Here is a 27,945-nt window from a genome sequence, read left to right as displayed (position 1 = left end):
GCTGCTAGATCACATGATGGGGAGGGAAAGAGTTTTCTGGGGACAAGAAAGGTTCCAGGCAGGAGGAAGCGGAGAGTGGTGCAGATCTTTGTCTTCGGGGGGGGGTGGGGGTGGGGGGAGGGGGTGGTCAGAGACGTGAATCCAGAACGAATGTAACGTAAAGCAAGGGACCTGGGAAGGGAAGGGCAGGGCCGGGGTATTTCAGGTGGGCAGGAATAGCCCGGCAGTGGCGGCCCCGTGGGACCAAGCAGAACCAACCGCCCCGGTGTGCCCGGGGCCAGCGGGGAGCCCCCCCCACGCGTGTACCGACAGCGGACAGGGCCGGCGGGCGCCTCCCGCTCCGCACCCGCGGCGGGGCGTGTCCCGCGCCCTGCCCCGCCCCGGGACCGGCCGCGCTCCTCCCGCCGCGCTGGCACCGCCGCTGCTGCCCAGGTAAGCGCGGGGGGCGGCGGGGACCCGTGCCGGGAAGATGTGAAGCGAGGGAAGCTCTCAGTTCACGGCCGCTCTCCGGGACCGCACCGCACCTTCGGCAGAGGGGAGCGGTCGGTGGGGGCCGCCGCTACCCGCAGGGGCACCGGGGGTATCGGGATTACCGGGGCGCGCGACGGGCCCGGGGGCTCCTCTACAGCCGGAGGTGCCGGCGGCGCCGGGGTCGGAGCCGGGGGCAGGCGGTGCAAGAGTGCCGCATGTCTCCGTATCTATTTTGAGATGCAGCAAATGCCCAGGAAATCAAAGCGGCATAAAAATGGGTCGCGGAGAAAAGCCGCGTTTGTCCTGAACGGGGTTTAGGTCCCTGTATCATGTCCTTCCGCCAAGCGTGTTCTCCAAGTTTCTTTCCCCCTGACCAGAGGGGGACCATGATCTTGCCTGCACGGGGTGAATGTCTTTAAGCTGAAGAAAAGTGGATAAGATTAAATATTAGGAAGAAATTCTCCACCGTGAGGGTGATGAGGCAATGGCAGAGGTTGCTCAGAGAAGCTGTGACTGCTCCATCCCTGGAAGTGTCTAAGGCCAGGCTGGACAGGGCTTGGAGCAGCCTGGGATAGTGGAAGGTGTTCCTGCCCATGGCAAGGGGCGTGTAAAGAGATGAGCTTTAACTCAAGCCATTCCATGATCTTTGTGTGTTTCTTCCAACTCATGACATTCTATGGTTCCATGTACTGCATGGTCCCCTTTGAGAGGGAACATCTGAGTGTGATGAATGGAGCTGGACTGTGGTGTTATACTGTAGCTGTTAGTGGTGGAAAACATTGCTGGGATAAACTCCTTCTGCCCTGCTCCAGCTCCTGTGGGGGGGAATGCAGATTGCTTTTGTGCAATGGGGACCTGGCAGTGATAGCACAGCAGGGGCTTAGCTGCCTGTGGTGGAGCAAATGAGAATTAAAGGTCACTCGTGTTGTGAAATTATTTGATTTTTGCGTCGGTCACTCTTCATCCAGGGAGAATTTCCAACATTTTATGATTTTTATTGGCAGATCTTTACAATCTGAACCCAATCCCATGATTAATGATTTCCAGTCTAGCTCACAGAGGTGTGTGGAAAGGTGGCAGTGATAGATAGTGCTGCCGAATGAGCCTTTACCCTGGAGCTGGTAAATTGCTGAAGCAGCATCCAGGAAAACAATCCTGCCTGATTGTGCTCTGACACGGCGTTTCCACTGCACTTCTTCGAGAACCAGCAGGGTACATTAAACGGCAGCTTTGTAGCTCTCTGTGCTGCCACTGACACAAACTCCTGGTGACAAGGTGAAGTGCACCAGGGCTCATCACTCCCTGCCCGCATCCCTCCCTGCCCACGCTGGGATGGAGCCATACAGCCCATCGCTGGGGCCGTGAGCTGCTCTCGCCATTTTGCAGCGTGACTTCTGCTTCTGTTTCTTGGGACCATTTGAAGGGAAATCACCCTTTGGCAAAGTCAAACCCGCTGCTTTCTCCAGGTGGGTGTAAAGCAAATCTTGGACCCCACCAGGAAGTGGCTGGAGAGGTAAAGCTTTGGCAGGGAGGGCTATACTGAGGGGGCTGGGCAAACAAGGTGGAGGACAGAACAGGAGGCGAAGGAGGGGTCCAGTGCTGCTCTGGGGGTGTCAGAGTTACTGTGTGTCAGCAGCTGGGGGACCCTGAAGCAGAAGCCACGCAGCAGGATTGGGATGGGTATGGAAATGGCAAGAAAGTGGGAATGGGAGGGTTGGGCAGAGGTAAGTGGAAGCTAGCTGGAGAGCTATCCAGGGGGAAGAATGGGGAGAAAAGCTAGAGAGGTAAAGAAGAGGTTGGGGTGCCAGGGAGACAAGAAAATGGGGTTCTTCTGTACCAGCCCCCTTGATTTTGGCTTATCTGCTCCATGGGCAGAGGGTGGGCAGCAGTGCATTGCATGTCTGCACAGTGTTACCATGACCTGTGTGCAACATCTTTGAGGTGACGGGACAAGAAGCAGTGACATGAACACAGGGGTGGTCCTCCAGTTGGGCACCCCATTCTGGAAGGCTGATCTGCTGGTCTGGGAACCACAGCTAGGGGTTGTGGGACTCTCTTTTCATCCGTGGTATTGTGATTCCTGACAAAAATGGTAACTTCAGGATGGAGACCATCTGTTTTCATCCTCATATTATTTTAAAAATACAAGCTCTCCCTGCCCTAAAATCATCATCCCCTGTCACACTGTCTTCTGTGTGACTTGATTATCTTCCCACTGTCTCCTTTTCTCTTGGCAGGCAAGCCCTGTGCTCCTCCCTGGGGTCACAGGGCTGCTGCGGGTGGTGTTGATAACACAGAGTGCACAGCATGGTCCATGGGGTGGGGGTAGGGCCTTGGGCTCCCCAGTGCTCCAACCATGCCTGGGCTGTGTTCAGAGTCCTGTGTCCTGTGGAGAGAGCTGCTTTTTTTTGGCAGCAGAGTCTGACTTGCCCTGGAGACAGGAAAGTTTGATTTTGCTGAGCCAGACCTTGCTGGGAAACAAGGGGGTTCCTCATTGAGATAATGGCCTGTGGCACCCAGGGTGTTGCAGCAAGTGGAGGATGGACCCCAGGGTGAGTAGAGAGGGGAGTTGCAGGCAACTCAGGGTGCCAGTAGGACTTTGTGCCAGTGGCTGCTGTGGTTTTGGGGAGAGTTGATCTCTGCAGGATGGTGAGGATGGCAGGAAGGTGCCTGTGGGCTGTGAGACACTGGTAGTGTGGCTGTGCTCGGACAAGAGCTGGAGCCCAAATACTGTTTCACTACCACTCTGCACCCTGAGGAGTGTGGTGTGTGGGGTCTGTGCTGGCTCCTGCTCTGACAGGCTTTGTGGAGATGGACTGGGATTCCGCCACACCAGTGGAGACTTGGTTGATTTTGGGGAGGGAAGGAGGTGAGCTGTGGGAGAGTGCTGGTGCACCTCTGGGCTGAAGCCTGGTCCCTGGCAGGATCACTAGGGCCAGGAAGATACTGGAGCAGAGGCAGGTGTACTGCTTGGTGAACTGCAGGACTCTTGGGGTCCACCTTATATATTTTAATGAATGTCCTCTGCCCACAAAGCAGCTGAAACTGGCTGAGGAGTTGGAGGTGGAAAGCATCACTGGTGGCTGGAGTTGCACCACTGAGCACAGATGGAGGAGTGAGCAGGAGACCGTGCATGGTGGCACTAATATGAAACAAGAGCGGGCCTTCAGGATGCTGTGGAGAAGGACAGTCTGGGTGTACTCATCATGGACAGAGGGATGTGGAGTCACCACTCTAAAGTCTTTCTAATACTGGCACAGTCATGGAGGAACCTGGTGAGGGTGTTGGCTTAGTTCTGACTAAACACTGTGGGAGTCAAACTGGAGCAAATCCCCAGAAAAGTGAGAGAAATGGGCAGCCCTTGTAAGAGCACACCACTGAGTGTGAGTCTGGTGCATGGAGGCTGGGGATGGTGGCAGGGGTGTGTGGTGGGTCAGGGTGGGTGTGTGTCTGGCTGGGATGGAGCCACAGAGGGTTATGGTGGGGCTGAGGTATGGGGTCCCTGTTAGGTGCCATTTTGTGTGGTGAGGAGGTAGATGGGAAAGAATGCTCTGGGTCCTGCTGATGTTCAGGACCAGATGGACCAGAGTCCTTTGTGTCCAGGGACCAGAGCCTGGGCTGCCCCATGGGACAGACTATGCTTTATGGGATGGGCTGGAGAGGCTGTGGTGGGATCTGTGCTGCACTTCACTTGTAGGGTGTGACCAAAACAGGTCTGCTGCTGGGACTGCTCCATGGCTCCTACTGGCCTTGTGTTAAAGACAATATTTTGCATGTATGGAGAATTGGCAGCACTGTAGAGGATAGGGTATGGTTTGAGATCAGGGCTTGTTTTTTCCCACAGCAGGGACCAGAGTCAGAGCTAGCTCTTCCCTGCAAGCACAGATGCTGACACCAGATGCTCTGAGGCTCCAGCTGCCCCCTCCTCTTGTGTTCCTGCTTGGGGGATGTGGAACCAGCTTGCAGAGCTGGATGGGAATGGCTGGAACAGGCACATGGTACCTTTCAGTCTGCAGAGCAGGCAAGTAAGTTTTCCAGATGTTGAGCTCAGTCCTTAAACAGAGCAGAAAATAAATGACTTAGCCTGGATCCTTTAGAGACATCCATGAAGGATGTCTCAATAAGAAAGTGCTGAGCTCTTCAATTAGCTGTAACATCGTTCTGAGTCCAAAAATTATCTGTGGGAACTGATAAAGCTCCTGAAGGACAAAGTTCTCGGGGCAGAAATAAGCAAATGTTTGCAGACAACAGAAACTAGATTCAATAAAAAGAAAATTTTATTGTATGCAGGAGCAGTTAAAAACCAGCAGCTCCTGTTCAGTGCAGAGCTGTTGGACATTGCCTTAGAAGACCTATGCTACACGTGACTGAAAGCTAGGAAAACAAAGCTGCCACGAGGAAGAGAGGTGGAGAGATCACACACACAGCTGGACTCCTGGCCCTGACACAGCAGGGAATCCCTGGCCAGAAACAGCCCTGAGGAGCCTGGCAAGGGGCGATGTTTAGAGCTGTAGAGGAAGGCAAAGCTCCCTGGCACTTGTGCCCATCTCCAAGGGAGACCCCAAACTGGCGATGAGCTGTTACCTGAGCATGTGAGCAACTCCTGTGCCTGACCCCTATGGCTGTCATCGCTCCTGAGCACAGCACAGCTGCCAAATTCCTTTCCTTCCTCTACTGGAGGCACCTCAGGGGGGCTCAGCACCACAAAATACTCCAGAAGTGGGGTATCTTGGGAGTAAAAATTAATTTCCAGTCCCACCAGGAGACCATTAGTGCTCCAAATTGTTGAGGAAATGAAATCTTTCAACATCTCCTGTTCCCATTTTTAGTGAGTGCTGCATCTGGCAAATGTGTGGATGGGTAGGTCTTTGGTGGTCTCCAGATGCCAGGAATGGATTTCCTTGTTTTTTGTATACCATTGAAGCTTTCCCACTGATACCCATCTAAAAAGGTCTTGTACCCTTGAGGACCCCCACATGTTAGTGGGTCCTGTCATGACTAGTGCTGGGTCCATTGTCCAAAGCTTAAGGCAGAATTATGGTTTGACCCAGGCTGGTACATCACTGTGCTCACAGCTGGCATTGGGTCAGATGACCACTAGAAACCTCTTCCATGATCATGGGCAGAAGGTGCAGAGCAAGAGGTGCCACACTGATGGGAGATGAATACCAACATAATCATGACCGCAACTGCCTTGGGGCTGCCATGTTAATGCTCCCTGCATTAAAAGCTGCTGAGAGGTGTAGTATCTCTTTGATTAGCCCTTTGATCCCACTCTCTTTGAGAAACAGCCACCCCAGGGCTCACATTGCCTATCTCTTCCTTTGTGGTTTACATTAGTTCTCCAGTACTGAGGAGTTCTCCCTTGACCTTGGGGAAGCTCTCCTCCTCATCCTGACAGAATGTCTTTGGGAGATATCTTTTGTTGACCTCTCCTTTGAGATCCTGGTGTGTGTCTGAGAAGAGACCTTCCTCATCTTCACTTGTGCGGACCTTGGCTTTCCATGGACCTTCTTCTGCAGACTGGTGATGTCAATGAAGAGACAACAGAGCATATCCCAGATGTCCCACTTGTTCACTGAATTCCAGTGGTTCTTCAGAAACCTCCTCAAAGGTCTTCTAGGTGCTCTGCTATGTTGCCCCCAGCTTTCCTCCAGATCCTGCTGCAGAGCACTGCAAAGGAAGCAGAGAGCTCACCTGTGTGGAGAAGACAAAAGTCCTCGGAGTCTGGTTTGCTGGACTCATGGCAGAGATCATTCAGGCATTTCCAGCTGTAGGAGGAAGCCAGTCCAAGCAAGTGCCTGGAAATCAAGAGAGGAGAAAGGCTGGCTGAGCACCTGATCCTGAGCTCCCTGGGAGAATGAAGGTTGGATGCTGGTGATGGCAGGATGGGAGCACCCATTGCTGTCTGGTTTCCTTGGAATGATTGGCATGTTCCTGAGCTTTGGGAACCTGAACTGTGTCCCAGCAGACCTAGGGCTAGCTTGTGTCTGACCCAAGAGGAGGACAGGGCAGTGGAGGCAATGCAGCTGTGGGAGGACGAGGGTTGTTCAAAACCTGGAGGATCTGGGATTGTAAGACCCAGGGACAGAGATGTTTCTTATTCTGGTAGCCATATCCAGGATCTTCAGGAGCTGGCAGCTGCTCTAGCATCTTTGTCTCCTCCATGCTTCAGCCCCAGGGCAGGGTCCCTTCTTTGAGAGCATGTGGTGAGTTGTCACCAAGCCCCTGCCTTCTCTGGCCTCACACCTGCTAGCCCCTGCTGCCAGGAGATCACATCAGTTATCTTCTTGATGACACTGGGAGCTCCCACATTACTGAGGAGAGGGAACTTGGGTCCAGGGCTTGAGAGTAGGGGACAGAAGGATGGGGAGGGGACAGAGCTGCCTTGAGAGGTGGAGAAACCCCCTCTATGTGTCCAGGGGACCAGGTGAGGAGACTTGTGCTGGGCAAGTGGGAAGGGAATGAGAAGCAGCCCTTTCGCCTCTTCTTCCTCTGGTGGCACCCAGGGCTGGTGTGGCCAAGGTAATAAGGGTCAGGGTGATGTTCACAAAAAGGTGAGTGTGCAGCCAGAAGCTCAGTGAGGGGGTCTGGAGAAGCCTGGAGAGGGCACAGGGGCAGCTGGTGTCCATGTGTACCAGGCCCCCCTCACACAGCAGGTGAATCATGGCTGAGGGTCTCAGTCAACAGTGGCACAAGGGTGTCTCTGCTCAGTGCTCCACAGAGGTCTCCAGCTGGAGCAAGCTGGGATGGCAAACTGACATCTCTGGGAAGTGTCCATGTCTCAGGGTACTCATATCTGTGCCAGATTTCTAGGCAGGTGATGCAGGGTTACTTACAGCACCAGGACAGATGCTGACAGATGCTGCAGCTGGATGGGAGGGACCTGGGTGCCAGGTGAGGAAATGATACTGGGGCAATAAACACAAACTGATGCTCAGGGGAAAAACATTTTTTATACTTATGGTGTACTAATTCACCTATATAGTTATATAGTTGCCACATTAGCTCTTGGAAAGGATTTTGGAGTCACAGCAGAGCACTTGATTAAAACAGGAGCCTGGGGCACTGCAGAAGCACAGTGCTAATAATAGCTCTGCCAGCACTGCACTGCTCAGAAGTGGAGCAGGCTCTGGATCCTGCTCTGAGCCCAGCAGGAAGTGTGGGGCTGGAGTGTCCCTGCCTTCCTGCCTTGCTCCTGCCTGCTTGTGGCAGATGGGTGCTGTTGGCCATGTTTGGGCAGTGGATACTGGGCTGAGCCAGGTGAGCTGTCTGGTCTGATATCCCTGACTTACACTGAAGCTTGATGTTGCCATATTTTACATATTTTGCTGCCATGCAGGGGAAGTGCTCATGGTCAGTAGCACTAGACTGTTTCCCATGTTTCTTCTGTTAGATAATTTTCCCAGTTTCTCCTGTTGGGGAGCAGGCTGGTGTTCCTGGTTGTATGCTTGGGCAGTGCTCTCTGTGGATGATGGAGTTCTGCAGACAGCCTGGTGTAGGGGCCGGTTCCTCATTCACACTAGAGCTTTTAGGGATGGGACTAGTATGATCCTCAGCACCACAACAGTTACCTCGTAATTTGGTAGCCCACTCCTTCTTGCTCTCTCTGAGCAGATGCTTAAGATGTTCCTGTTCAGCTGTGTGCCACAGAGTGTTGTTTTGTTCAGGGAACAGATGATGAACTCGTTTACTGAGGATGGACACCTTGTTCAGGTCAGGCTGTCGCCCATCAGGACCTAGCAAGGTTTTACAGGTGAACCTGGGCTCAGCTACATTGTATTGTGTATGGGCTTATTTCCTTCTCCTAACAGAGCGTATGGCTTTGGCCATGAATCCTGCAGGATTCAGCTCTGGATCAATACCTCTGGATGCCACTAACAGTGACATGGCCCTATTGTGTCACCTGAGTTGGTCTGACAGGGGAGGGTGGTGCCTCTCTGCAAGCATCTGAGACTCAGGTGACTCTGAAGCATCTCCATATGTTTGCTGGGACTGAGGCTGGGAGCAGCCAGATGGCTTCTTCTCTGATGGCATCAGCTGAAATCCTACCAAGAACCATTTTGGTTTTGCCTGGTGAACTCTAAGAGTGGAGAAGGGACACCTCTGATAGCAAACACTTCCCTCTGACCCACTTTGGGAGGTGCAGATGTCTCAGTGCTTTGGAAAGGCTGGAGGGACCATCAGTGGAGAAATTAGGAGATGTGAAGTGGGCTTGAGGGAATGGCTGCAGATTGCCATCTTTAAGGTCCAAACAAAGCAAATGCATCTTGGATGAATGGGTGACATTCCGACATTCAGGAATTCTGACATCCCCCCAGGACCTTGTTAAAACCATCCAGACCAGCTAGAAACCAGTCCCACATCAGCATCTCTGGGAGGATTGGAGAAGTTGGAGTGATTCTCTGGTGAGACATATTTGGGAGCTACCCTTCTGCCATCCAACCCACCTCCTGTCCAGGGGTCCCTGCTGTGGTCCCCCATATGTGCAGCATCCCAAGGGAATGCTGCAATGGTGCCAGGGCACTGCTTGCCTGGGGCATGATCCTGTCTTGCTGCCACAGTGTCCACTTCTGCTGCAGAAAGTCCACTGCAAAGAGCTGATCTGCGGTAGTGGGGACTTGGTTTGCTCAAGAGGCACCAGTGGCAGTATTTTATTATATGCACTAAATTGTTGTCCTGTATCACTGATACAGCATTGACCCAAGACTCAGTTTGCCTGGTACAAAGCCATTTTCCCTTTCTTTCTGCTGGTTCTGGCAAAGGGCCCTACTGCAGCTACTGCATGTGACATCTCCACTCTGTTTTCCCCCACTACTCCCAAATCATCTTCTGCATTTATGCACCTTCTTACATGGTAGCTTTTTTTTTTTTTTTTTTTGCATTTACTCTTGTATAAACATTGTCATGCTACTTCTCTGGGATGCTCTTGGGAGAAGAGCTCTTCCCTCTGCATTTAATAATCCCTCTTTGCAGAGTAACAAATAGCACATGCTTGCTTTGCACCATGGGCAAGGCACCAGGCTTGTGTTCCTCTACAGCTTGGATTGCTTATTCAACGTAATCCAGGCTCTGAAGCTGCTTCTGCAACACAGCTGGGGCTGAGCAGAGGTGATGCTATGCATGGAAGGGGAGTTGGAAGTTGTGTTTTGGAGTGATATAGCTGAAAACAGAGGGCTACATCCTGATATTTTAAGTTGATTTTTAAGCTAAGGAGAGAAGGTGCTTGGTATCCTGGCACTTCTCTAATTTCTTCTCATTGTAAAGATCTCAAGGCATTTTATAAACTACAGAAAAACCTACTTTGCCTGTCTCAAAATATAATTGGGAAATTGTATTTATCTTCCTGCCCAGATCAGAGGGCTTTTTGAAAAATACGTGGCAAAACCATAGTAAGTCAGTTCAATTCAGGAATGAGTAAAACAAATGAAATATACTGTTTTATTGCCAGTGTGTTGGATGACTCTTTGCTGTTTTCAGTCATGGAATGGAATTGGAAAGGTTTATCTAAATTCTTAGTCTGTACCAAATCTGAGAGCACCTCAAGTCAAAGCTAATAAGAGAAACACAACTTGACTTTAAAAATTAAAAAAAAAAATAAATCTCAATAATGTAAAAAAAGGAGGCTGATGCAAAATGGTCTGATATCAAAACCCCTTTCTCTAAATAATTAAGTGTTCCTAAGCCAATGGGATTTCTACAGGAATGAGCAAAACTGGCATAGGGGAACTTGCAGGACTGTGCAATAGAACTGACTTCTTTTTTCCAATCTCTTAATAATAACACAAAAACCGCAACTGAAATGTATTTATGGTTCAGTCATTATATTTGTGCTGTGACCTGTGTGCTTAGAGCTTTAATTCCAAAAGTCAAGGCTTTGGGAAGTTATTAAAGTCCGGCCATAAATGATATGAGGGTTTTTGTAATTAACTCTGATTACTGAATTTATAAACTTCATAACTGAATTTAGCGGTCTCTCCCAGCACGGTGACCCCAGCAGGTCGCTGTGCCCATGTCCCTCGGGTCATCTGGGTGGCCACAGTGTGTGCCGGCAGCTGTGGGCATAGGCGACAGCGCTGTCACGGGTTTGCCTCCCCTCCTCGCCGCAGCCGCCTTCCGGCCATACCAGCGCTCACGGAGCTTTTCTACCCAACGCAGGTGGGGATCGACGCGGAGCCGGGACACCTCCAGTACCATGCGAGGATGTGCCCGCACCCTCGCTGACTTGCCCGCCCCCGCTGCCTGTCCCGCCCGGCACCATGGGAGGATGCTTCTCCAAGCCCAAACCAGGTGACTGCCCTCTGCGCCGGGCCCCCATCCCACTGCTCCTGTGGGAGAAGTAGGTCAGCGGTGGACGCTGGCTGGGGGAATGTTAATGCTCGGCTCCTGCAGGGAGGATTACTGGGCTCTTAATCCCCCCAAATTCCTCAGTGCTCTCACTCCCAGGCAGGAAGCTGTGGGGGGTTGCAGCAGTGCCAGGGGGGTGGTAGGTGGGTGGGAGGCATCTCTGCCTGGTCACACCGCCTTGTTCTTCACCACCCACCTGCTTCTACCTTTCTGCCGGATCTGGAGCAGAGTTGCCCCCCTCGTGCCCCGGTATAGGTTTGGGTGACAGCTATCCCAGCATAGACACATGGGCCTCCAGCACCTTCCTTCTGCCACAGCTTTGTCACTCTGGCACTCTGGCCTTTATTTCTTTCTCTGCGGGAAGGGAACAACCTGGAAAGGAGCAGGCCAGGTCCTGGAGCTGCTCTGCTGTTGGGATTTTATTTTCTTGGTGAAGCTTGTCCATCTGTACTGCTTTTGGTGGGGAAAGCAGCTGTAGACACCTGGACATCGAGGATTCTCCCCTTGCCTGGCACATTCCTTCCATGGCTGGGCTAGCTGGGTTCCCTGCTCTCTACAGCTTGGGGAAGGTTGGGTGTTTGTGCGAGGGGCAGGGGTGGTGCCACCTGCTCAGGCAAACTGGCTGGTTGAGAGGGGCCTGGTGTGGAGGTGTCAATGCTCAGCCTTGTCCTGAGGAGGCTGGGCATGAGCAGGCACTGCATGATCACCCATACTCATCACCCCTGGCAGCACTGCATGGCCCTGGCACAGGACCCCAATGAGTGATGGTTGGTCCTGACAGTGTTCCCGAAGTTGCCATGGAGGAGTGCTCCCAGCTCCCATCCTGCAGCTTGTTTTGGCCATCTCAGAGGGAGCTTAGGGTGACCTTGTCCTTGTTACTTGCTTGTGTTCCAGGGCAAGGGGAATCAGAGAATGGTGATGATCTATCAAACCAATCAGCATCCCTGTGTAGCCTTTATGGGTGGAAAGAAGTCTTTTGGGGACCTTTTCTTGGCAATTTGTCTTCACTGTCTGAGGCAGGAGGGATTTCCGGTTGAAGGACTAAATGGGTCAGAAGGGCAATAGAAGTTGTGCCTCACTGAGCATCCATGGAGTGAGGTCCCTGCCTTTATGCATGGCACAATGAGAAAATAAAGGTGGCTTTCTGCCCTTGACCCGTACTGTAATTATGTTATGGATCACCACAAAGGTAATATGGCACTGGACACTCTGACCTGTAAGTGTTCTCTGTGAAAGCCCTGCTTATATGTTTCCTTAAAATATTTGAGGAGTAAAAACTCATCCAGGAATAAATGCCTTTGTTGACTAAACTTGTGACAAACTCTGCTATGAGCTCCACTTAATTTTGTATCCTGTCAGCAAAACTGTGTAATCTTGGACTAGTGTTGGAACACCAATGCTCAGCTTTCCTTAGCTGCAGATTTTTGCAGCAGAGAGAGAGAGAGAGAGAGAGCTGTATTTGCATAGCAGGGCCAAATGCCTGAAAATGCCACCTTGCAATGCACCTCCATCCCTCAGCACTGGTTTGGATTAGCATCTTCAAAAGCTTTGCACAAGCCTTCCACAGCCCCTGGGTAGCTCACCACTGGCTGTGGGGCTTCATCCGAGGCTTATAAAACCTGCAAATGCAAGGAGGTAAACAGAGGCATTTGAGGATACTGATTGTTCTAGCAAAGGGTTTCACTGATGTTTCATACGGGAATTGTACAGTATTAGAGCTGAGTACTGGACTTTACTATTCCTTGTCTGAATAAAAAGCAGGGATAGAATAGAGCTATTTGCTCCATCAGTGCTCTTTCCACATGAAGGGAATATTTCGGATGCAGCCTGAAGTGAACAGAATTGATTCAGGCACTTTTTCAAGGTGTACATGAGATCTTTATCTGATCCACCTCCTTCATTACAAGAGAGACTCTCAGTCGCCCTGAGCACCCTCGAGATAACCTTGCCACTGTGCACATATCACCTTTTGATGGGCAGGTGAGTGATACAAGAGCTCTGGGGAGTGGAGTCCCTAAACAGCTGTGCTGACTGTACTGCTGGCCAGCCGTGAGGTCTGGCTGCTGCTGCAGTGCCCATCCCTGCCCGGATATTTCAGTGTTTATTAAGAGCTTATGTTTCAAACAGTGAAATAATCTGCTGTTATCTCCAGTGTTGCAGTCCCGTGATGCCAGATCCTCTTCTGAAGGCCCAGTTGTCAATCTCTGCATAATTCTCTCCTCGGGTTTGTCTCAGGTGTGTGATGCATTGGGGATGAGCTGCCCAGCTGGCAGACTCCATGGTATCCCAGCACCCGCTCCCACGGCCCAGCCAGATCAAGATAATGCGTGTCAGGAATCATCATGTGCCAGCTCTGTGTGAGCTGTGGCAGCTCTGTCTCTGCCCTGGATATTGGGAGAGTGGCTTCAAAACCTATAAGTTTTGATTCTTCTTCTTCTGCTGGGCTCAGTGTTTGATGGCAGGGCAGTCGCTTCCCAGCACATGGGGTGTCTTGGGGTGGGCTTCACCCTTCCATGGAGGATGCATTTAGCAGGGAATGTGCTCCCTGCACACTGGAGCACACTGCTGGAGGGTGCTGGAGGGGGTGCCATTGGCTGTGTGACCTGAGCTTGGCTCTGAGCTTGTCCCTCGCCTTGCTTGATAAGTCCTACCTCCCAGTTTTAGACTGTATCATTTGCTGACAGAGCATCTGGAGAGGGAGAGCAGAGCCAGGCACATTTGACATGGTGGTTTTGTCATTGGCCCTGTCATTTTTAACAGAATGATAGAATCATGGAATGTTTTGGCTGGATAGGTCTGTAGAGACCAAGTCATTTCAACTCCCTGCTGTGGGGAGGGACACGTTCCACAAGACCATGTTGCTCCAAGTCCTGTCCAGCCTGGCCTTGGAAGGAGGGGAGAAGTGGTCCACAGAAATGGTTTGGAGTCTCTTTGAGACCGCCTGAAGTCACTGTCATTGGGGCTTGCAGTTGAGGTGGGGTGGGAGAGCCCATGGGATGCCTGGAGAGTGCAGCTCTGGCAGGGAATAGTGAGCCCTAAACATGTCCCATGGTGGTGGATTTACTCTGTGCTGCTTTGGGAAAATAAACCCTGCTGGGGTAAACTGAGACTTCTGGCTGTGCCTGCTGGTCCCTCCAGCATCATGTCTTGATGCATTTCTGGTTTCTACTGCTTCCAAAGCTGTTGGCACTGTACAGCCAGCAGCAGATTGTTCCCTGCCCTCAGTGCTGCTCTGCTGTGTGCCTGCAGACCTGAAGTGGTACACCCTGAGGTATTGCAGGGTTTTAGGCTGGGGAAGGCAGACACACTGCTCTCCTCTTGCCAGCTCAGCTCCTCCATCCTCTATAGCTAGGCATCTTCATCTTATTCTGACTCCCCTTGGCTCAAGTCAGGTCTTGGCTCATGTCAATTCTCTCTTTCCATATTAGCTCAGTATTTTCCTGGTTTCTAGTATTTTAAGTATCAGGTACTTGGACGTTCAACCTTTCAATGGCCTGATACCTATAATTTAAATTTAGCCTCCAGAAGGGCTCTGAGCCATACTGGGAACCCAGTCCTGCGATAAAGAAGTATTGGGGGGGTCTAATTGCCCTAATTTATTAAAAATAATGCCTGTGACCCTGCACTGCAGCCCAGCCACCTGCCAGCACCCTGCTTTGGGATCGATGTCAACAGTTCCAGTCTCACGTCTAAAGTACCTCTCCAAGAGCAAGCAGAGACTTTGACTAGTCCCACCAGGCTGCGAATAGTGATGGAGAAGGAATAAATTTACAGGAGATGTAATGGAATATTAAGGATTGACTGCTTGGGTGAATGACATCAAGGCAAAGCACAAGAACATTGTGGCTACAAGAGAAAAACAGCACCCAAGCCAACAGTGGTAAATGGTACTGGGACATGGTTCCTGACTGTATGTGAAGGATGCCAGCAGTGCTTGACCTAAAGGCTGAAAACTTGGGAGAAAAAAAATTGGGTCAAAATTTATAGTCTTGTCAAGTGCTTGTATTTTAAATGATTCTGTGACTTTGAGGAGCTGACTCAGGATTTTCAAGTAGTGAGAGCTTGCAGTGCTGAGGTATATGTGGATATGTGATATGAGCACTTGCTAATGCCCAGCTAGTTTCTCTGCTTTTTTTCTATATTCTTATAAAATATTTCCAGCCCTGGCCTTCTGGTGTAAGTGTGTATCCATAGAGATATCTTAAAAATGTGCATGAATTTATACAAACACCTACACACACATATGTATGTGTGTAAGTGATGTTGGTGGCACAGGGCAAGCAGCCACACCTCTGTCTCTTTCTGTCATTTATATCTATACCTAGACATATATACATCTCTTCTTAGATTTTTATATATATCATCTATATCTATACCTTTATGCCCATACCCCTGCCCATACCATAAATATCCATATTTATATTCATATTCCTACCTATATTCCTGAGGAGTTGCCTACTGTCTAGATTTGTAGTCACATGTCTAAAACTGTCCAAACAGTTTGCTTTAAGGTCCAGACCCTTTTCTAGCAGTTATAGGGTATGACTGTCAAAGAGCTGGAACACATTGGTCCCAGCCCCATTGTACCAATTGGACTTGGTATTAAATTAAACTTGGGTTTATAAATATTTCATTTAAATGTCATTTTCCCTGATGGCAATTGAACCAGTTTGCTGGATCAGCTCAGGTGATGCTTAGCCCTGGATTCCAAGGGATGATCCCTCCCTTGGGAATGCAGGTTTCAGGCCAGAGGGACACCCCATGAGGTGTTGAGAGGCATGAGAAGGAGGAGGAGATGGGGGTTGCTGAGAGGCAAGTGGGATATGCCCCCCAGAGAGGGCCTGAAATAGGGGAGAGAAAATTTTACAACTCTTTTTCTTTTCCTCTGGACATTTGTCCAGCAGTGTTGGTGGGTGCCAGGTGGGGATGGCTGAGTGCCAGAGACCTGCTGCTTCCTGCATATGTTTTCTAACTGAGGAAGAAGGGAGAAGCTTGGAGCTACATTTCCATCTTCATCCCTGCAGGTTCATTTGCCTGTGAATCAGTGGGCACTCCATGTGCTCACCTGACCCAAATGTGCTCTGGAAAACAAAGTCCTGGGGCATCAGCCAAGTGAGAGATGGGAGTTGTTCCCTGCAGGGTGAATTCACTGATATCCATGTCCCCCTCACCATTAGGGCTCAGAGCCACCAGCTTTGCCCAACCTTTGTCTCATCCTGCGACATGGTCTGGCTCCGCAGTCTGGCTGCAAGGATGCACCAACACATTTTCTGCAGATTGACTGTGAAATCATATGACATCAGCCTCCTGTTTCTTGGGCCAAGAGTATTTCACTGGGTAAATGGGTATTCATTATATTTCCATACTCTGTCCTAGAAAATCCATGTCTGCTTCTACCAATGCCCTAGGAAAGAGGTGCTTATGGAGAGCAGCCTCTTCACGGGGTGCCTGCAGCAGCCAGGCTGTTTCTGTAGAGCTCCAGGAACAGATTTGCTCATAGCAATGTGGGGTTTTTAATTTATGGTGCTGGGCCTATTCATTTGCATTAACACCTGCAGCTGCAAGAGCAGAGCAGAAGGTGATGTTTTCTTTTGATTCAGAGTTCATACACAGAAAATCACTTTCCTGGATCTGTCTGTCCTGCCTGGGTGAGCACAGGGATTTGGCACTTTGGCAAAAAGCCATGCGTCCCTTGCCTTGCTGAGCAGACACAAACAACAGAAACGTGCAGGACTCCTGAGACGGCTGCCTGTCTCCAGGGCCTGAATGGCCATGGCCACTTGCTTTTCTCCCTTCCAAAATGAACAACCTTCTCCCTGACTTGTTCTTCTATTGTTCTCTCAATATTCTTGCAATAAAAGGTTTGAGACAACAGATGAGGCTGGGAAAACCCAGCATCCCTGTCATTCACAAGCCTTATTGAAGGGCTTGTTTTTACCCTCCCTCTGCCTTTCCTTACCTGTTTAGTTTGGGAACTTTAACTTTTGTCTTCTACACTAATTTTCCTGGTCTTGACATTTTTAAGATGGGGAAAGCTCAATGATTTCCCATGTACTTCCCATTAGTCACTTCACCAGTCTCTGGCACTTTCCCCTGGCTTACTATAGAACTCCCTGACATTTATTATTATATTAATGGCTTTAGCTTGATGAAGTCCCTGGGAGATAAAGTGATACTTTCCACTTTGTGATGTGAGAGCTCATCAGTGACTTCTGATGCTGCTGTGACCAGCTTGCCCAGCCCAAGCATGGAGTGGAGCATGGGGGTGTAGCTGGGTGGGCCTGTGGCAGGGAGTGGGTAAGCACTGCCTTCAGGAAGCTCATATTAACACAGAGTGACAGAATGATTTGGACTGGAGGTGGTCTTAAAGCTAATCCAGTTCCACCTCCTGCTATAGGCAGGGATACCTTCCACTATCCCAGGTTGTTCCAAGCCCCATCTAACCTGGCTCTGGACACTTCCAGGGATCCAGGGGCAGCCACAACTTCTCTGAGCAAACCTGTGCCAGGGCTCTCACCACCCTCACAGTAACTTCTGCATGTACTCACCTGGGTGGCCGAGGAGAATGCCTTTGCTCCCCACCGTCCATGCTCCCATGTGCCCCTGGGTCTTCTGTTTGCCAGGACAGGGATGATTTATTGCCAGACCTGGTCACTGGTGCACACATGAGTAAAAATGGACCATCCTTGCTTCTCTCACCTACTGTTGAGGAGTCACTCCACACTCAAAACCTCATGTGGAAATAATTTTGGATATTTCTAGTTCCTTATTAATTGGTCTCCATCTAATGAAGCAGGTTTATGCACCATGCAGTGTTGGCTTTGTCTTTCAGTTAGCATTACCTACAAACAACTAAAGGGGTTTTTGAAGTCTGTCTGAGCCCCAGAGACCTTGGCATGCCTCATATGGAACTGCCTGAAGCTGTTTTCCACTAAACAGGATAAGAACTGTAACTGAGAGGTTGTTTTGCTTTCAATAATAAGCATATCTGCTTTCAAGAATATGCATTTTATGAAAGCAAAGTGTCTGATGCAGAAAGAATGGAGGAATAATGGGCTCAGGTAATCAAGACAAGCTTGATGTTAAATGTTTTATCTTCCAAGTCAAGCCAACAAAAAATATTTGTTTTGATGTCTGTTTCCATGTTCAGGGAAGGAAGGAGTGATAGGAAAGTGAACAGCAGCAAAACCTCTGGCTTCATTTTAACAAAGGTTTTGGGTTATTCCTGCAGTTGAGGTGAAAATTGAAGTTGTGATACCTGAGAAGGAGAGAAGCAAGGAGGAGATGTCACCCAATGGGAAAGCCAGCCCTCTGATCTACAAAGTCAATGGGACTGCCCGGCACTACCACCTTGAGGAGCATCCAATTGCCAGCAACCCCTACCACAACCCAAAGGATGTGGTAGAAGCATCTGTGTGCCATGTAAAGGACCTGGAGAATGGACAGTAAGTGCCCAAAGTTTTTGCAGATAAAACTCAAGAAACCTTCTAACCTAATCTGAATGCCCTGTCTTGCTCTTTATGGTTGTTGGAGATGATAATTTAACTTAGTAAGCTTTTTTTTTATCTTAAAAAGTTACACCATGGACAAGTGACAGCTGTTTTTACCAGAAGGTCTTCTGTTCCCTGCATGATCTGCACTGGGACTTGTCTCAGAAAGAGGTGATGTTCTGTAGCGGAATTTCTCAGAAGGCTCTGCTCAACTTATGCTAACCGACCTAGACATTTTAAAATAAATTTATAGCCTCAGTGATTTTACAAAACAGCAGGAGAAGCACATGGGTAGAGCTGATGGGGCAGGTCATGTGCTCCATCCTGTCTGCAGTGCCTGGCTCTTTCAGCTGAGCTCATCAATTTGCTCTTTCACTAAGGATGCAGATTTTCAGATCTTTTGCAAATGAGAACACACTTCAGCTGGGCACATTCAGTGCCTTCATTTAATATTCTGAAGTCTAAAGAGTGCCTGTCCCAGTCACTGTGCTTTACAGGTGCCTCTTTTCTGGGGGGGAAGTATAAGTTCCATTGACATCTCAGAAGGCTCCATCTGTATGTAAAAGAAAATAGTTTGGAATAGCTTTTGTTCTAGTGAGGGAGCAATGTAAGGTGTGTGGGTCACAGCAGGAGTCTGGCAGCTGTTTGCTTTAAATTGAAGTATTGCCTGTGATAGTATCCAAGAACAATCCATGTACTATGGGCTACTTTGTGCTAAACTTAAGGGCACATAAATTTCATGGGCCATAAATTTATTTTCTTAGGTAAATTCATCCAGGGATAAATGGGGTTTTCTTTCATTGCAATAGGAATTTATGTATTATACCATTCTACAAAGGGATGCACTGGACTCTGTTGGATTAAATATTTTCATTATGTGGAGCAGTTGAGGTTGCTTGGCTTGTATCCTGGTTCCAAACAGGACAAGGTTAATTTTTGCATTAGCCAGGAGGTGCATGGCCAGGACCTAGAGGTTATTCTATACAACCTCATCTCATTGCTGGGGCAGGGGAAGAGAGTGTCTTGTGGGAAGAAGTGGTTTCCTCTGGTTGAGTAACTGAGGGGGACAGAGCATGGTGCACAGGATGGTGGGGTAATGCTGATTCCAAGGCACAGGGAGTGGGGTGGTGAGCTCTGAGCTCTGGGTGAGCATTTTGGCATGTGACTCGCTCTCTCTTTTGTACACTTGTGTTATCAATATTCTTGCTGTTACTGTTGGTTTTCTTTTCTCATTGCTGTTTCCAGTAAATTGTTATCTCAGCCTTGTTATCTTTGCCTTTGTTCTGGTTTGAAAGCAAAACCACAACAAAACAAAAAAACAACAAAAAACCCCACCAAAATTCATGCAATAATATGAAAGAAAAACCACTGACAGAGTCAGAATACAACCTGACACCCTGTTGGTCTGGGTGTTGGTAGCAGTCCAAATTGGAATGGCTGCATTCCTCCTGGAGTGGCAGATGTGGTTCTGTCAGAACAGTGATCCTGTAGAAGGGTGTAGTCTTCTTCTCAAGGTCCAGTTGTAAGAACTAGCTGTTCCTCTGGGAATCCTGTGTAAAGGCTGTGTCTGGTGTCCCAAAAACTCAGATTATATCCAGTTAGGAATGCTTGGCTCCTCCCTCTGGGCAGAGCATCTCACAGTGGGATGCTGTAACTTTTATCAGTCATGCAGTGACATTCAGTAGCTCATTAACAGCAGATGTCTCCTGGGGGGAGGATTGGTTTGTGGAAGAGATAAAGAAAACTGCCCAATTAACAGAAAATTACTGCCACACCTCTAATTCTCCTCCAGCCACCCACAGGTGGGGCAGGGGAGGAGGGAGAGTGAGAAGCAGCATGGTTTTGGTGGGACCACTAAATTGAGGAATTCCATTCCTAAATCACAGCAGCCTTATTTAACACCCAGCATGGGATGGAAGGCTTGAGGTATCAACTGATCTGCCCAGAGAGGGTTGGAAATAAAATTTGATCTAAGCATTTGTTGTATTAGGTGCAGAGCAACTGGCCACAACATTGCTCGGTCTGTTCATTTGGGTGTGGTACCTCATCACCCTGTCAATATTTTCATATATCCTTGCTGTGCCCAGTACAGTGCTCCTTTGGAGAGCAGGGCGAGGGGTCAGGATCACTCTGTTGGTGCACTGTGGGATATTGGTTTAGGACATGATAACATGAAGGACAAGGAAGGCCATTTGGGATGTGTATTCAGTGTTGATCTCCTGCCTTGTCCTTGGGTGCTGCCTCTGAGACTCCATTAATAATAATACCCAGTCTCTGGGGAGCACAGGGGAGGAAGATTTTTCCCAGGGCTTTTCCCTAACTCTTTTCTTCCTTCAAGCCTGTGACAACAGCTTTTGAGGGTTTTGAATTTCCCTTGTATGTTAAGGAAAGCATGTTCTTGTTGCTAAGTCTTCCAGGTCTTCTCAGCGCAGTTCACACCATGTTTAGAGTTACAAAAGAGATTTTTAGGAAGGTCATTTAGAGATCTGCCCCAGGGGTGAATAGTCATGAGTGGCATGTAATGTAGCAGAAACAGGACTGTTCTGCTCCAGTGGTTTGGAAGTTCAGCCCTTAACAACTACAAGATCCAGATAAAGTGGGAGAATATTTGAAAGAAAAATGCTGTGGCAGTTCCAGAGAGGTGCAAAGTCATGCAATGTATTGGGCCCTGGGTACTGTTTATCAGACAGTGCTCCATACTAGACAGCACTCTCAGAGAGAGAACGAGCAAGGCAGAGCAGGAGGCACCATGGGTACTCCAACTGCAGCTGAACCACAGGAACAGCTCATGTTGGGAGCACTTGCCCCTGTATGGAAGAAGACATCCAAGGCAAAATCCATCCGCTTAGTGAGGGATGAAGAGGAAGCAGGGCCTTCACAACAGGAGGAAGAGGCAGGGCCAGAGACAATCACCCAATCCCTGTCCCCATGTGAGTTGTGGGATATCCAAAAAGTCTTCAGCTGCCAGTCAGGAGAGCCCCTGGTGACCCACCTGCTCCAGTGCTGGCATATTGTGGCCCACGATATGGAACTAGGTGGTAGTGAAACCAAGGAACTGGGATCCCTGTCCTGGGATGTAGGCACTGACAAGGTGTTGGGGGTTAGGATGTTTTGTTTTCTTTTCCCCCATAGAATTTAGTCCCATAACTTGATAGGAAACAAGAACGACCAGGTAAAAGAAGTAATCAAGCCTGGGGAGGAGGGCATCTGGCTACATGCCTCTTATCTGAGGTATCTCTTAGAGGGGCAGAGATACTGAGAGAATTGGGCTGGTAAAGATGGAGCTTTAAGAGCTCTAAGAGACGGGGCAGCTGCTAGTTCTCTCCCTCTCTCTCTCCCTCTCTCTGCTTGGAGAGGTTGGAGCTGCTGCTTGTGGGAAGGAATTCGCTGCTACCACTGGAGCCCAACCCAGTCCTGCTTCTTTTACTGTGGGGTTAGCCTTTTGCTTGGGATAGCAGGCACTGAACTGGGACCTTATTAACACCTACCTCACTAAAAAAAGGGCTTTCACCATCTGCTCAAGAGCAACTCTCACCTCTGGAGATGGCTCCTGTCAAGTGTGAGGGAAAGGTATTTTCTCAAAGATGTCAGATTCGAAAGGATGTAGCCAAAAAACCATCAGCTTTGTCCCCACCAGCCAACAAAATGTAGACAGGCTTTCCCAGGAGCTATGGGTTTCTGGAGGATGCATATTCCAGAGTACAGTCAGATTGTCAGCCCTCTCTGTCGTGTGACATGGGAGAAGAATTATTTAAAGGGAGGTCTTGAAGAACAAGAAGCCTTGAAACAAATTAAATAAGAGATTGTCGATTCAGTAGTCCTTGGGCCAGTCAGGCTAGGACAGGGTGACAAAAATGTGCTGTACACCACAGCCATGGTGTACCTGGAGACCAGAAGGTACCTGGGAGACTTGAGGACAATCCCTGGGGTTCTGGAGTCAGGTATGCAGAGGATCTGAGGCCTGTTATATCCCAAATGAAAAAGATATACTTGCAGTTTGTTAAGAGGTTTGATCTCCTTCAGAAGTGATTAGCACTGAAGCACAGCTGCTTCTGGCACCCCAACTATCAGTGCTGGGCTGGGTGTTCAAAGAGAAAGTCTCTGCCATACATCATGCCACTGATGTTACCTGGACTAAGTGGATTGGCCTGATCACACAGCGGGCTTGAATAGGAAACCCCAGTAGCCCTGGGAACTTGGAAAGCATTGCAAACTGGCCCTAAAGTGAAAATTTCAGACTGTCATCAGAAGAGGAGGAGGAGAAGGTGACATGTGCTGAGGAGGTCCCACCCATATTATCAGCTACCTGAAAATGAAAAGCAATGTGCTCTTTTCACTGACAGTTCCTGCCTTATTGCAGGGATGCACTGAACATGGAAAGTTGCTGTATGGGGCCCTACACGGCAGTGGCAGAAGGTATTGAGGGACAAGGTGGATCAAATCAGGTTGAGGAGTTGAAAGCTTTTCAGCTGGCTTTAGATATTGCTGAGTGAGAGAAATGGCCAACACTACCTGTACAATGACTCGGGGATAGTAGCAAATGCTCTGCGGGGCTGGCTGGAATGATGGAAAAAGACCAACTAGAAGCACGGAGAGAAGCCCATCCGGGCTGCTGAATTGTGGTGAGACATCTGTGCCTGGGCAGAGGAGTTGGCTGTCAAAAGTCCGTCATGTGGACACACATGTCCCTAAGAGTCAGGCACTGAGGAGTGTCGCAGCAATGGACAGGTGGATTGAGCTGTCAAGATTAAAGTGTTTCAGGTAGGTCTGGGCTAGCATCATAAAGGTGAATTATTTCTGGCTTAGTGGGCCCATAATACCTCGGGCCATCAAGGAAGAGATGCAACATGGTCTCATGATTAAGGGGTGGACTTAACTATGGATACCATATCCTGGGTAATCCATGATTGTGAAAAGTGTGCTGTGATCAAGAAGGCCAAGTGGGTAAAGCTCCTGTGGTCGGGGGAGTGGTGGTCAATGTAAGTATGGGGAGGCCTGGCAGATCAATTGTATTACTTCTGCAAATTCACTGCCAAGACAAGCATTATGTGCTGACAATGGTAGAAAACATGACTGGGTGGCTGGAGACATAGCCCATGCTTTACACCACTGCCTGGAGCACCATTTTGACCCTTGAAAAACAAATCCTGTGGCAACACAGCAGCACTGAAAGAATTGAGTCAGACAACGGGACTAATTTCAAAAATATCCTTATGAACACCTGGACTCTGTTAAAGCTTCGGAGGAACTGGGCTTATTAACACTGGCCAAGATGTTAGACCTTACAAACACAAAGTATTGAGCCATATTCCCTGTCATGCAGCAGCCCCTGGGAAAGTGGAATGGTGCAATGCACTGTTAAAAACTACATTATAATGAATGGGTAGTGGGACCTTCAGACACTGGGATCTATATTTAGTGAAGGCCACATTGTCAGTTAACACCAGAGGGTCCACCAATCAAGCTGGCCCTGCCCAGTCAAAACCTCAATGTACTGTAGAAGGGTGTAAAGTCCCTGTGGTGCATGTGAAGAATGTGTTAAGGAAGTAAGTTTGGATCTATTCTACCTCAAGCAAAGACAAACCCATCTGTGGGATTGGTTTTGCTCAAGGATGTGGGGGCCTTTGGTGGGCGATGCAGAGGGACAGAGAAATACAATGTATCCCTTAAGGAGATTTGACATGTGAAGGTGTGGGGTGACCTACTGGCACCTGTGCAGGTGAGCAGTGGCAGCAGGGCTGGAGAGGAGCAGGGCAGAGCACAGGCAGCAACTGGAATTGCCTTGATGGAGGAGTGAAGAAAAAGGGGGAGACTATCTTGGGAAATACTGGTTGCACAGGGAGGGTTCTATTCCAGGGTCAAGATGCAGCTTTACCTGGTCTATGGAAAGTGTCCCTGCCATGGCAGGGGGTAGAATGAGAGGGTCTTTAAGGTCCTTTCCCTCACAAACCACCTGTGATTCTGTGAATATCTAGATTGACCGGGGAGCAGGGACTATGATAGACAAAAAGATTTGAAGAGCTCTTCTGGCTGCAGGGAAGGTGAGGAAGAGCTGGCTGCAGCCTATGAGAACATACTTGGCTGCAGGTGGCCATAGCAGGGAGCTTTAACTCCTCAGCTAAAGCCAGGGCTAGCAACTGTCAGGTCTGGGAGCTGGTCCCATGTGCAACAGCTGCTGCAACATGCTACAACTGTGACAGCAGCCATGCCAACACTAGACATTTTAGGTTGAGAATAGGTGTTTTCTAGCAGGCTGAGTGCAGGTCAAGATAGGAGTGCTGTGAGACGGTCCCATAGCTCATGTGAGCAAAAGGCCAAGCAAAAGGAGTGCCCTTGTGCTGGTACTCAGAGGGATTTTCTGGGATGATTCTCCCAAGGAGTGTGCTGGGCAGGGGTGTGCATGGGCATGGCATCAGCACAGGTTGCTGGCATGAGGCTTCGGGCACCACTGCCTTGCTTTAGTGGAGTCTGCAAGCAGAGTATGCTTTCTGCCCAGCCTTTATGTCTTTCTACTACCAGCATAGCCTCAGCAGAACTGAGGTGCAGAAAGATACTGGAGGATAAACTGGTGTTACTGTACCCATCCCGCCTCCCAGCAGGCTAACTGGAGGGACAGAAAACAGCCCCCCAATGCTCTCACAGCTCTCAAGCAAAGCCAGAGCTTTGCAGGGCAGAGCTGAGATTTAGCTGTGCTTCCCGAGTGGGGAGTGGGGTGGGACAACAGGACAAATTCCCAACTGAGTAAACAGCTCAGCAGGGTGCAAGGCAGTGTAAATCATTCTCTGGATTACTCTGGAGTGAGTGCAGGATGGGAACCTTGCAGGTGACTGCGTGCTGGCTTGAAGATTCTAGGTCTTGTTTTTGACTCTCTCAGTTCACACAGCTCCTTGGGTAAGCTGTAAATTCTTTAACTTATTGTATCTTCCCAGGGAGTTATGGGTGCCATTGAACAGGTTTTATCAGCTGAGGAATGCAGCAGGACTTGTACTGCTCTGTTCCCCTTGTGCAGAGGGAAGAGCTCCAAGTGCTGTGTCCCACGTGGGGAGGGATCAGAGCTGCATCTCTGAGGAGCCAGGTGGCCGAATTAATGGGGCAAAGGGCAGGTGTGGTCAGTTCTGCTGGTTTTCACCCAAGGTGGCAAGGAAATTAGGAAATTGAGCATTTATCATTGGACAGTTGATGCAGGTGAAGCACTTGCCCAAAGTCTGGCTTGAGGTGGGTTTGAGGGTGGAACAGAAGTGTTGGTGGGCTGAGCCCTGTTCTGATCTCCATGGCTTCAAAGCAGAGTGGGGCAAGTGTCTGTGTGGTCTGGGGGCAAATAATGGGATTGAGTTGGGATGTTATCTGAAAAGGAATGAGCACACAAAGTCTGCCCTATTCTTCTGAGACCCTGGAACATGGTGTGCATGAATAGCATTTTGAAACCGCACATGGCCAGTGACTTCCTTGAGCAAGCGGGGTTTGCTATGGGCACAGTGATGTGTTTGGCACCCCAAAGGCAGCGTGCTGGGATAGCTGTAGAGAAGGTACTCTTCATGCAGTGGTAGCAGCCAGGATTTCCAGATAAACATCAAGCTGTGTAGGGATAGGCTTTCTGGCTGGAAGAGGGGAAGTCTCCAGGGAAAAGCAGGTCTGTGTTCCCTGTCTGTACAAAACGAGGGCTGTCTCATCAACTCTTACTTTCCTCCATGGTTAGCTGGAAGACTCTGCTCTGGGAAGCAGCTGCTGATAGTTGCATTGGAAAGAGGTTCAGTGCCTCAGGCAGACCATGGATTGCACAGAGTGAGAGTTTCAGACAAAGTTTGTGAGAGAAGCTGTTGTTGAGTCAGGAGGTGCAGAAAGGACCCCCTGCCTTTCTAAACTCCGTCTCTGAGAGAAGCCTTGGTGTGGCTGGATGAAATCCTAGCCCTCATTGCCAACGGTTTAAGTCTAAGGAATTAAAAAGGTCTGATTGAACCTTTGCACAACTTTGCCCTGCAGGGATAGGGATGGCAAACCAGATATATGTTATAAAAATAAATTGTTTATTGTGATCAATGGTTAGACAAAAAGATCTTAATCAGAATTGTGTACTATACAGGATAAAAGCTAAAACTAATAGTAGAGTAGAGTAGAGTAGAATAGAGTATATTAAAGTAATTTTATTAAAGCTGGAGAACCCCATGACTATGAAATAGAGATTGATGTCACTCACCCAGACCAACGAGCGTGGGCAAATCTGCTTTGCGTATCTTAGGAGTGACCTTAAAGGGTGTCCCCACTCCAGGGAGGAATCTCCACACACACTCCAAGAAGGGATATGTTAGAAGAACCTGCTATTTGTAAGGGGCAGGACTTTTAGAGTAAAAAGTCATTGTCAGTCAGATATCTGCAGGCCAGCTGTTCCAGCTTAGCATTTTAAGGTAAGGATAATTCACCATATCTGCCCCATCTTCCTCTTGCTATCAGAATGTTTAATTTTGGGGTTGATGAGTCAGACTGGATTTAGCATAATTCAACACCAAAAGCAGTGTGACACCCCCTCTCAGTTCACCACTGACAGCTTTGCAAAACTGGGTGTTGTTCGAGTCGTCTTACCCTATTCCTGGCAGAGCATCCTGCTACAATGCCACTCCCATTATAAAAACTTCTTTCTTGTATGTAGACTGATCCTCTTTTAGTTTAAGACCATTCCTCCTTGTTTTGTGAGCAACTGGGAGATTTCAAAGAGAACCTGAACCCCTCCATAGGAGTGGCTTGAAAGTTTGCTGGCTTGTCTGCAGAGCAGAGCTGAACCCAACAGAGCTGGGGCCAGGAACCTGGTGCTGGCGGGAGGTCACTGTGTGAGCTCCACTCTGCAAAAGCAATGAGGAAAACATCAACAAGGTCACACACAGGTGTCTGCTGTCCTGAGGGATTTATCAGGAAAAGTGACCCTGGGACATGGCAGGACCAGAGCAAAAACCTCTCAGGTGTGGGAGGTAGACCCCAAGGTTCAGAGTCACCTCTCCTGGTTTTCAGCTCTGGGAGATGTCGTGTTTGGTTTGAAAAACTGAACACAAGCCTGGCAGGGGCCTGCTAAGCCACTGGAGCCAGGAGGGGAGCTGATGTCACAGTAAAACCAGTTTGATTTCTTGCTCCCACTACCAGCTCCCCCAGCAGCTGGGAGGTGCTTTGAGCTGCCTCTTGGCACAATGATGGATAAATTAGTTGCTGCCACTGAATGACCCAGCTTGGATGTGCCCCAGTCTGGGACAGCAGAGCCACCTCCAAAGCTGGCTTGGTGACAAGGAATGACCCACATCTGTAGTCACCTGAAGCCAGTAATGAGCAGGTTGAAGGAGGAGGGGAGCCTGGTGGGACTAGGGCTATGTTGTAGGGTGGAGTGGTAGCATCTGCTGTGAGGTGGATGCTCTGCTATCTGTCTCCATATTCCTCCTCTCCAGGATGCGGGAAGTGGACCTGGGCTGTGGGAAGGCTCTGCTCATCAAAGAAAGTGGGGAGTTCCACGCCGTGGGACACAAGTGTCCCCACTATGGGGCTCCTCTGGTCAAAGGTCAGTTTGCATCATGTCCTGGAGAGCAACTTAGGGCATCATAGGGCAAAGGACAGCCCCCAACTGTGCTGCCCAGCATACAGCAGCACTGCACTGCATGCT

At 49.4% G+C, this 27,945-nt stretch overlaps 1 protein-coding gene across 3 annotated transcripts in view; it reads left to right on the top strand.

Annotated features, from left to right (window-relative positions):
- Positions 1 to 279: 279 nt before the first annotated feature.
- AIFM3 (apoptosis inducing factor mitochondria associated 3) overlaps positions 280 to 27,945 on the top strand; it is a 51,660-nt gene continuing 23,994 nt past the window's right edge. The window contains exons 1-4 of one of the 3 annotated variants that reach the window (XR_008439808.1): positions 280 to 432; positions 10,630 to 10,761; positions 18,050 to 18,263; positions 27,734 to 27,843. Coding sequence is in view for 2 of the 3 variants with exons in the window: in XM_053993598.1 (XP_053849573.1) it covers positions 10,731 to 10,761; positions 18,050 to 18,263; positions 27,734 to 27,843 (355 nt within the window). In the remaining variant the exon portion in view is untranslated. The remainder of the gene's footprint in view (positions 433 to 10,629; positions 10,762 to 18,049; positions 18,264 to 27,733; positions 27,844 to 27,945) is intronic. The other 2 variants (XM_053993598.1, XM_053993599.1) reach the window with 2 other exon arrangements.

This window comes from Vidua macroura, chromosome 18, assembly GCF_024509145.1.
Source record: "Vidua macroura isolate BioBank_ID:100142 chromosome 18, ASM2450914v1, whole genome shotgun sequence".
Classification (NCBI taxonomy): Eukaryota; Metazoa; Chordata; class Aves; order Passeriformes; family Viduidae; genus Vidua; species Vidua macroura.
Note: the sequence above shows the minus strand (reverse complement) of the source record. Positions and strands in the feature narration are given on the sequence as shown.